Genomic DNA, 10,884 nt, shown 5'->3' on the forward strand with positions numbered 1-10,884 from the left:
GGAGGCTTGTGTGAGGTCAATTTTGCTGAATTTTTGTCCTCCAGCCAATCCAGTGAAAAGCTCCTCAGTGTGGGGCAGTGGATATTGTTCTGCCTCAAGCACTGGGTTTATGGTGACACTGAAGTCTCCGCAGACTCTCACCGAATTATCTTTTTTTATAACTGGCACGATTGAAGTGGGCCAGTCACTCCGGCTGACAGGCTCCAGCACCCCCCTCTTGACCAAGGATTCCAGCTCTTCTTCTACTTTTGGCTTTATTGCGTAGGGAACTGGTCTGGCTTTCATGAACCTTGTTTTGCTATCCGGCTGAATGTTCAGTTTAACTGTTATGTCTTTCATCGTCCCCAGTTCCTCCTTGAACACATCTGCATGTTTGTTCAGAATGGTTGTCAGACGTTTTTCACCTTTGCACACCATACGAAATGTAGGCCAGTCCAGTGTGAGCTCCGCCAGCCACGACCGACCCAGCAGAGAGGGAAAGTTCCCTTTGACTACATACAATGGTAGTTTAGCTGTCTGGCCATTCACCAGGACTGTGACACTGATGACGCCATTTGTTCGCACTGACTCGTCGGTGTATGATTTCATTTTGAGGCTGGTTGGTTGTAATGGAAGGTGCTGCAAGGTTTCCTTGTAAACAGCATACGACACGATGGAGACGGCTGCACCGGTGTCAATTTCCATGCGCACTGGTTTCCCCTCCAGCAGTGGAGTTTCCCAATATCCATCTGGACCTCCCTGCACTGACAGTACATACACTGATGCTTCATCTGATGAGCTGTTGGGCTCAGCGGTGGTGTGGCTTGGTTCCACACTGTGTACAGACTGTCTCTTTTTGAATGTGGGCATTGGCTTTTTGGTTACTTGCCTTGGGTTTCTGTCAGCTCCCTTACTTCTGCAAGTGCGTTCCAGGTGCCCCTTTTTTCCACACTTCCTGCTATCCACCTCCTTACTCCAACAATGGGCTGCAAAATGTCCTGTTTTGTCGCATCGGTAACATTTTTCGTGAGCCCCCTTGTGCTCGGTGGAGACCCGGTGTAGTTTACCACTTGTACAGAGGTGCTGGGCCTCCCCGGCAGCTAGCTCCGTTGACACAGCAATCTCGTCAGCTTTATCCAACGTGAGTGAACCTTCAGCTAGCAGACGTTTCTGAGTAGCCTCCCTCCTTAGCCCGCACACGAGTCTGTCTCTTATGGTGTCATTCAGCACATCATTGAATTCAAAACGCTCTGCTAGCCTCCTCAGTGCAGCCACAAACACTGTTACACTCTCCCCTTCCTCTCGGTTTCTTCTATGGAAACGAAAACGTTCTGCATTTACCAGTGGCTCGGGTGAGACATGGGCCGTCAAGGTAGCCACTATGCTAGCGTAGCTTCTAGTCCCAGGCTTGGCTGGCTGGACCAGGCAACGCAGCATTAAGTTCCATTACTCAGGAACGTTGGTACAATCTTCTCATCTGCAATCCCATATGCTTGAGCAAAGTATTCAAAACGTTCCGTGTAGGAGCGCCACTGCTCAGTATTGTCATCAAAGGGGCCAATGCTCCCACTCATCCCCGCCATTTTCGGAGAAACACACGCGGATGTCGAATAAGACGCTTGTCGCCACTTCGTCGTATCTTCGTTAGAGTATTGCCCAGCTCATACTGCCAGGTTACAACACAAACCAGGCCGGAGACGGATTGGAGATGTGCCGTCAGGACAGCCGGTGGTTTTATTATACATCAACTGTCACATGACACGCCAAGGCAGCCGTAATATCAATACCCTGGTCCGCCTATAGGTGGCAGTAACGGACCAGGTATCAATATATAACAGAAAATATAAAGTCCACTTTATGTATCATGTGACATCTTTAACCATTCACTTTATCTTTGTATTTAGGAATTTGTAGCATTTTTAAACACCTTTGTTGGCAGTTTGACACTGACTTCTTGCTGAGGACAGGTTAGGTTACATGTACTTTCTGAGTATAGAGCCTGCGTGGTAACACATTCTGATTTACAAATACATGAAATTAATTTCAGGAGTATACACAGGTCCTTCAGGTTTAACTTTTAAAGTGCTTTTATTATTAATTTCTTGATTTTTAACGCAAAGACGACTTCTCGATGTAGGAAGTGTTGTATCCCTTATCTCAAGAATCACAGAAACAGATATACAAGCACTGCTTACTCCATTTCTATTATCGGGAGGGAGGCTTATCTCCTTATCAGTCACGGAGGAGGAGGTTCAAGACCACCCTTTAAGTCATACAGGTACAGACCATGCCAGCACATTACAAGTTGGCATGTTGTGTTAGAGCAGGACATGGGGGAAGCAGGTCGTGCCCTCTCTTGGTTTATTGCTGGCTTCCAAAAAAAGACCAGCTGTCAGGAATCTCAAGTGGACTTTATTGTTGAACACATTTCTAAGAAAACTTTGTACAATTTTCCCTTTTACTCACTCAAAACCAAAAAAGTACCAAGCCCTCACAGACTTGACCTGCCTACTGTTGGTGCAACAGTACCAGGGAATGGTTCTGTTGCTATGGAAACCATGCTGCAGTTAAAATAGAGGGGAAAAAGCCAACTGGCTAAACGCCCACGTGTTATGATGACACCGTGTCGCCAGAGAGACCAGCAAGCGAGACTAACAGAACGACCGCGAGGGGGAAGTCGAGTCGTTGCTGTAGCCAAACCCAAATATCGGATTAAATGAGGAAGAGGCTTCCCGACGCCCACTTCCTGGCAACTTTTTTGTTTGGGGGTTTTTTGGTACTGGACAATTTTTAGACCCCCCCCCTTCCAAAAAAAAAAAACACATCAGTAGCAATGTACCAACCCGTAGAGACAGACAAGACAGCGGTCACAAGGAAACGGCACTTTAGTCATTTGAATAAGCTGGCGTGAGTGGACTCCTGAGCATCAGGCTCAGTAGGGTTGTCTCTTGATGAAGTGGGAAAACATAGCATATGCAGCGACAGGCTTGTCTGATGGGACCATGTGTCCTGACCCCTGCAAGAAGAACACCAGCAAAAGTCAGCCCGTCTGAAGTTAACAGGGGATAGAGTTCGACACCATTCATAATACAACTGAAGTCCACTTGAGCATTTTTTACCTTAACAGTGAGAAAGGCAATGTTGCTGAACTCCTTGACGAACCCCCCCACCTGTTGACTGTCTCCATCTGTGTAGGTCCATGGACGGCGCTTCACCTCTACCTGGAAAAAGAAACCTTTAAACCTCCAGAAGACCAATCCTAATCTGATGTTCAAGTCACTGTTTGGGCCACCAGGCTCAGAACCAAGTCAAACCAGACCATCAGCAACCACTGTGATAATCACCTGTAGGTACTGCCAACACTACAACAGGGTCCCCAGTTCCTCCTGATACAGAAGAGCTAAAGAGACACCTTCACCACTACAGCTCCGACTTATCTACAATATGATGCCTTAAGCTGCAGGGCAAGCTGTTAGAGAAATGCTACACACGTTTTCCTTCCAAATTAACTTTAAGAACAATAGAAAAATGGCCACTCAAACTTTGAGCCGAGGTGAATTTGTACACTTTTTGGGGGGGGGGGGGGGCAAAGTCCAAGTGAAATGCACATACTTTCTTTGAAGCTCAAGTTAACCGAGTCAGTAAGCAGCAGCAGGTATCCCCCCCCCCCCCCCCAACATCTAACACGATCCATGTCCCACCCCATCTATGCCACTGTCCCATCCTCTATAGGTCATTATTTCCCCCTGGAAGAGAAAAGCTTTAAAGTGTTGTGTAGTTAACCCACCTCCTGGTGGAGTGACTCAACAAACCACTCATCACCCATGAAGTTACAGGCCATATCCACGTCTCCGTTATACACCAGGATGTGGTACTTCTGCATGCAACAACAACAACAACAACTCAGCTATAGGCTGCACCCATACATACTGAACATTTCAACCCGATTACGCCCAACACAAAGAACACTTGCCGTACCAATCCTGAAGAGTTACATGCGATTGGCTTTGATATGTCACAACACGAGTCAACACGAATATGCAAAGTCATGAACATTTTCATTGTTCCTTTTAACGGTTGGTGTCTGGTAGCACTTTGGCAGGAAAAATGTGTTTAGCAGCCAAATGAAGAAGAAGGCAGGTGTTGAGTTTGAAGAGGTGAAATTGTGTGTAACAGGTTGATATGGCAGAAGAAACTGATAGAATATTTTTACCAACAGATACCAAATCAAAGCGTCACCTTGGTGAAACACCACTACATTTACCAGTACCACCAGTAAAACCCCACCAAACAACAGAAGGAACAGGGAATGTAGCTTCAAACATGTGGTCCTTACCAGAGCTCCCAGTAGTTTGAGATACTGCTTTCTGACGTCCATGTAAAGTCGCCCATATTTCAGATTGACCTCCGCACTGCAACAGGTGGGAAGGGGTCATTGGCTAGTATAGAGAAACACTCAGTAAAGAAGAGAGCCCCTGGTCTTGTGATGTGTAGGCCTACATCATCTAGCACCAGCTCGCTGTGTGGGTTTATCAGCAGTAGGACTGCCAGGGACAACACAAGTGCTAATGGTAGGCCACACACAGACGAGGTGGAGCAAATCATTTGAGGCGGTACTGCCAAGGGTCACCAGCGGAGGAGTTTACCTGCATATGGTCCAGTCCAGGGCCTTGGGGCTGACATGGAGAGCATCTTTAACATAGGGATTGTTGAGGTAGAGGGTGGAAGGGGTTGAGTTGGTGCAGGGAGGGTCCAGTTGAACCCGCTGAGACCGAGACGCCAGAAGATACATCTAAACACAGTGAATGTTTTCCCATAGAGGGAAGGAATTAAATCAAGGGTTTTGAGGCATTAACTGACAAGTGGTTCATGTTAGAGGTAGCAGGCAACAACATGCATGCAGTAATCCATAAATACGTGCACTGAAATGCAGTTTCAGGCACCACCCTTTTTACATTTGACAATCAAAAGTGAAACATCAATGTTACTTTAGAAGTCAGTTTTAAAATTGTTACTACTACTGTCTGTGAATGTTCTCATTCATCCAGGTCATGGTTATCCAAAGGAGTTGAATCAAGTGCAACTGGACTTGGTATAGATATATATACCGTCCAACCTGAGCTGTCCCTCTAATATAATTGTTCCTAATCCTGTCCTTCTTCGTTACTCCCAGTGAAAATCTTAGCATCTTCAACTCTGCCACCTCCTGTCTTTTCGTCAGTGCCACTGTCTCCAAACCATACAACATAGCTGGTCTCACAACCATCTTGTAAACCTTCCCCTTAACTCTTACTGGTACCCTTCTGTCACAAATCACTCCCGATACTCTTCTCCACCCACTCCACCCTGCCTGCACTCTCTTCTTCACCTCTCTACTGCACTCCCCGTTACTTCGGGCAGTTGACCCCAAGTATTTAAACTCAAATGCCTTCGTCACCTCCACTCCTTGCATCCTGACCATTCCACTGTCCTCCCTCTCATTCACGCATATGTATTCCCTCTTGTTCCTACTGACTTTCATTCCTCTTCTCTCCAGTGCATACCTCCACCTCTCCAGGCTCTCCTCAACCTGCACCCTACTCTCGCTACAGATCACAATGTCATCCGCGAACATCATCGTCCATGGAGACTCCTGCCTGATCTTGTCCGTCAACCTGTCCATCACCATTGCAAACAAGAAAGGGCTCAGAGCCGATCCTTGATGTACTCCCACCTCCACCTTGACCCCATCTGTCATTCCAACCACACACCTCACCACTGTCACACTTCCCTCATACATATCCTGCACCACTCCTACATACTTCTCTGCAACTCCTGACTTCCTCATACAATACCACACTTCCTCTCTCAGCACCCTGTCATAAGCTTTCTCTAAACCCCCAAGACACAATGTAACTCCTTCTGGCCTTCTCTATACTTCTCAATCAACACTCTCAAAGCAAACATCACATCTGTGGTGCTCTTTCATGGCATGACACCATACTGCTGCTGCTGATCATTACCTCTCCTCTTAACCTAGCTTCTATTACTCTTTCCCAGATCTTCACGCTGTGGCTGATCAACTTTATACCTCTGTAGTTGTTACAGTTCTGCACATCGCCCTTGTTCTTCAAAATCAGTACCAGTATGCTTCTTGTTTTAAAATTGTTAAAACCCCCATTTAAAAATAAATTAACAGTTGAGCCCCTGTCCACTTTCTCTGCCAAACTGTGGCAGTGGAAAACACACCACCAAGACCCCAGAACTGGCTTGAACTGAGCCCTTTAAAACATAACCGGCATCATGTCTCTGTTCAGGAGTACTCCGATGATGACGAGTTTTGTCACACTGTCTTTTCCAAGTTTTTCTTTGAAAGTGAGACAGTTTCAGGGGACCCCTCCCTAGACCCAATTTTACTGCTTTTTTATGACTATGAAAAGAGTGGGGTGGTTGGAGAGAGACGGAATCTCAAATAAACTTTTCATCCTATGCTGAATTACTGGTGTTAGTTAGTGTAGATGGACCCTGTGTCGATGCAGTTGCCCACTGGGGACTGGGGTTCGCGCCTCGGTCTCGTCAGATCCGACTATGGCTGGACTTGATGAAGCAGCAATAATTGGCAATGCTGTCTTCGAGAGGGGGGCGGAGTTGGCTTGTGTTCGTCACATGAATGTGTCCGTGTGTGTGTGTGTGTGTGTGTGGGGGAAAAAGCAGTGGTTTGGCCTCGGGTCACCGTGTCAAGAAAGTGGCGAGGCGCCTCCTTCGAGACTGCCAGCCGGAGAGATGCAATTGGCGAATGCATGCAGTACGAGGGTGGGTGTTTGAACTAAAATAGGGATCGTTTGGCCACTAAATTGGGAGAAAAAAAGAAAAATCAGAAATAAATTAGAGGAAAAGTGTAGATGGACCCACCTGCTTCCAGGCGTGGGTCCTCTGATGGTTGATAAAGTGGTTTCCCAAGTCTGTAATCACCAAGCGACCTCCATCAGCACTGCAGCAGCAACAGAGTGAGTAAGAAACACATGACAGATATGTTCTCTCATGTTCTGGGCCATCTGGCAGATTAAATGGAAGCAGTTACCTGACTCTCCTTCCAACTCCTCCTGGACACGGCGCATACAGATTATACATGTTAAGTCCTGAACTGTAGACCAGATACTGGACCTCTGCCAGCTACAGAGAGAGGTGTACAGTGTGAGTCTAGACATTAAAACCTGGGTAAGGTTTCTGAAGTGACAGTTAAAATCAGCTCACGTTGGTTGAGCAGTTGGGGTTACGATTGTTGAAGAAGTCACATTTTCCATCTTTACAACAGGAAGTTTGCAGGTTGCTCCACAGCCGGCTTCCCAGAAGGCCATGGTAATAGGCAAAGTAAACCAGCGAGTTATCATTCATCTCATAGCTGGACATCCCATTACCCACAGCAATGCCCTGAGCAGACAGCAGAACATGGAGATGAAGGACTAGTTAGTGACTGCAGCCATGTTTACGCCGTCCCTCTCTGACTTTTAGTAGCACCCTCTTATTTGTGCTCGTGGCAGCAGTAGTGACATCAGTAGTGTACCTGTAGGTTAAGGCTGTCATCCTCCATCACCCTCTCAGCCAAAGTAGGGATGTAGATTCCACCATAACTCTCTCCTGTGAGAAACAGCTTGTTGTTCTTATACTCCGGGAAAAACTTGAAGAACTGCTTCAGAGCCAAGTAGTTGTTTAGAGAGACCTGGAGCAACAATGAAAGTCCCTCAAAATACAGACTCAATTGACAATAAAAATGCAGTTGTAGTGTCAGGAGGCAGGCTACGTGTCACGTGTGCTTCCCTGTAACAACAGGGGTTGTGTTGATTTAGTTTAAACGGGTCCTTTTACAGTCAAGTTGAGTCTGGGCTGAAGGTCACTACAGTTGCCATGTTTCTGAATTAAAGAGGAACGATTGTATGAACGAACCTCTGTGTCGTTGGTGCTGTATTTCTGGTCATCAGAGTAGGAGAAGCCGACCCCTGGTGGCGACTCTAGGTACAGCATGTTCGCAATCTAACCAAATCAGGAAATGATCATTAGTTGCCATGTTCCAACACAACCACCATCAGGACTCAAAGGTCACCAACAGGTTTCAAAAAGCCTAGTGACTGAAACTAAGGTTGAGTCAGCACCAGTCTGTAGAGTTGAGGTTAAAGGTTAGCCTACCTTGCTCCAGGAGTAGGGGTTATACTCCAGAGATACCCCGTCGTCTTGGATCTGAAATAACATGAGCATTCAGCAGTGGAATATGATTGTGTTGCTTGTTTCAGTCAGTCTGATCTGCAGCTTGAAACAATGAAAAACAAACACTTGGGCCATTCTGTCTCTTTTCTATCCACTTTCAATTGGGGACAAAGTAGTGTAACAGAGAAATCCACCATTTAGAAACAGGATACAAAGAGCCAAGATGGCATCTGTTCAGATGCTAAGAGTTTATTGTCAACTTCATAATTTCTCCAACAGAAGGCCGACCAACCTTCCATCATTCCCTCAGAGAAAACAGATCATATCCCTTTCGACCTCGTCTCCACTAACACAGTAGGATGCTACATGTGTATAGATGAACATGTACTACATTCATTAATTTGTTTGAAATGCTAATTCTCTACCAGGAAAGGACCATGTTCTGTTAGAAGTCCATCGAGGGAGCTACAGCCCGGCCCTCCATTCAGCCACAGAACTACTGGGTCAGCTGACGGCTCCTTCTGAGACTCTACAAACCTAGACAGACACACACACACACACACACACAAAGTGCAAGAAGAGTTTTTGTGAGTAAATAGAAGTTGTACTAATGACCCTGGGGATCAGTAAATTCTGGCTCCAGCTTCGATACTAGATCCAGTTAAATAAGAAGAAAGTCTATTAACACCGTGGGGAAATTTGTTCTCTGCACTTGAGCCATCCTACTTCTACAAGGACCAGTGGACAGATAGGGACACCTGGGGACCACCTATAAGATTTGAGACCTGCATCTTGGTCAGGGAGCCTGGAAGTATGTGATGCCAACACATAACGCTGCTTAGCTTTGGGTGTGGGAGAAAAGCTATGCCGACACGGGGAGACCATGCAGACTCCATGTGGCGAGGACCTGGACTCAGACTTCCAACCTCAGCACATCTGGAAGCAACAGCTCTTCACGGATGGCTTCCCGTGGTGGTTGGAAGCGCTCATTTCCCAGTCATCAAGTTATAATTACAAAGCTGTTCAACCGAGTCTGACACACTTGCGTTGCCAGATTAAAAGTGTTTTCCCTCGTCAAAAATTTACTTGATATCAATCTTTTGCAACAACATAAATAATAGATTATTAGCGTGTGGTGGGTGATGAAAATGAAGGGGGCCTTTGACAGCAAGCTTTGAATTAAATATAGATAAAAGGGTAATTTCATCAGTGGGAGAATTACAAAGTATAGTCTACAGAAAAAAACAGAGCCATTGAAGCAGTCCTTCTGTCTGGCCTGAGCAGGTCAAAGCTCGGTGAAACGCCACAAATGCACTAAGATTATTGGCGAAGGCCCCACGTGTGATTCGTACTGGAGGCTGGTTTATGTGCAGCGGGCATCTCGGTGGCTCCCAGGCTCCGCTGCCCTGCGCAGTCCTGTGACGCGGTGCCGCGAGTTACCAGGGAGGAGGACTGACCAGTAGTGCAGGTGCTTGCCGTCGGCCACAGTCAGGTAGCCGGAATACTGTTTGAAGCTGGGCTGTTTCTGCAGACCCGGAAGGTATTTGATCTCGTCCCCTTCAGGAGCAGCCTTACAAGCCAACACGGACGAGAACAGCAAAGCTGCCAGGAGCAGCGCGTCCATCTGCAGGCGGAGAGTGCAGGTTACAAGTCAGCACACTGGACTAGCGGTCTACCGGCGGCGGCGGCGGCGGCGCGCTCCTTCCCTGCGCAGGTCACGGAGACGAGAAACCAGCAGCGACGACGTCCGCACGTCTTATCGCGCTACTCCTCCACTGACGACTAGGGGACGCAGTCCATAGACTCGTCCCGCTATTCAGGTGACAAAACGCCAAACTGACCAACAGCTAACGTGTAACACGGCTAAAGCGCAACCCAACAACAAGCCGCGGCGGAAGAGACGCCAAACAGCCGCCTTTCACGTCTCCCTCGCACCGGAACGTGCTCTTACCTTGCCTCGCCTTGCCTTGCCGCGGTGATTACACAGCCCGATCCTCAGCCGCGCTTCTTTAAAGACAAGGAACACATCACATGACGCAGCGGGTCGCGTGACCGCAGGAACACGTCACATGACGCAGCGGGTCCCGTGACCAGAGGAACGGGTCACATGACCACAACCCGGAACGTGGTTCCCATGAAATACGTCACTCCGGATGTGTTTCATTATCAGGGCTCCATAAACAGATACTGGTGTATTGGAGAATGTTATATGTACATAACTTTTCACCCCACACCACTGGACTTTGGAATAATACATATATATTATATCGGAACAAGTCTTTATTCTTTAAGGATTGGTATGAGGAAAAAAATGGTCAATAGTTGATCTAATGGATCCTCGTGGTAATTTATTAAATTATGAAGAATTCCCGACAAAACGTACTTTCAAGCCTTCCAAATCAGACTTTACTAAATTACATAAAGCACTCCCCAAAGAATTTGCATCTCTGATAACAACTATAATGACTTACCAACCTATACAGCCACGATTGGCCCCACTGTCAATTCAAGGGTTTTTAATCTTGGACAAAAATGTGAATGTGAATCATTTTATTAGAAACTGTCTCACTGAAAACTTATACCCTGAAAGACAAAATAAAAATGACATTTTACACAAACTTGATAAAAATTCAATTATTAAATTGAGAACAATGTATCTAACATTTCCTACCCCCCCCCCAAAAGCGAAGGAAACACACTTCAAAATTATGAATTGTAGAGGAG

General features: G+C 46.6%; 1 protein-coding gene across 1 annotated transcript; it reads right to left on the reverse strand.

The window, feature by feature from the left end:
* Positions 1–1,687: 1,687 nt before the first annotated feature.
* ctsa (cathepsin A) lies at positions 1,688–10,202 on the reverse strand. Its single transcript, XM_056273346.1, has 14 exons — positions 10,112–10,202; positions 9,618–9,784; positions 8,586–8,697; positions 8,143–8,193; positions 7,903–7,989; positions 7,523–7,678; positions 7,213–7,389; positions 7,040–7,131; positions 6,871–6,949; positions 4,626–4,771; positions 4,316–4,391; positions 3,767–3,856; positions 3,099–3,200; positions 1,688–2,995 (listed from the first exon to the last, which is right to left on the reverse strand). The coding sequence occupies exons 2-14, from the start codon at positions 9,782–9,784 to the stop codon at positions 2,912–2,914; spliced, it is 1,419 nt and encodes a 472-aa protein (XP_056129321.1). The 5' UTR covers positions 10,112–10,202; the 3' UTR covers positions 1,688–2,911.
* Positions 10,203–10,884: the final 682 nt, after the last annotated feature.

The sequence above is a fragment of the Lampris incognitus genome, chromosome 2 (genome assembly GCF_029633865.1).
Source record: "Lampris incognitus isolate fLamInc1 chromosome 2, fLamInc1.hap2, whole genome shotgun sequence".
In the NCBI taxonomy this organism is placed as follows: domain Eukaryota; kingdom Metazoa; phylum Chordata; class Actinopteri; order Lampriformes; family Lampridae; genus Lampris; species Lampris incognitus.

What these genes read in the sequence shown, in the direction of transcription:
- ctsa (XM_056273346.1), bottom strand. Translation starts at nt 9,784, where the DNA reads ATGGACGCGCTGCTCCTGGCAGCTTTGCTGTTCTCGTCCGTGTTGGCT. An exon ending in GGAGTTGGAAGGAGAGTCAG is followed by an intron (nt 6,950 to 7,039) that starts GTAACTGCTTCC and finishes TTGCTGCTGCAG; the next exon opens with TGCTGATGGAGGTCGCTTGG. An exon ending in CTGGACTGGACCATATGCAG is followed by an intron (nt 4,392 to 4,625) that starts GTAAACTCCTCC and finishes CACCTGTTGCAG; the next exon opens with TGCGGAGGTCAATCTGAAAT.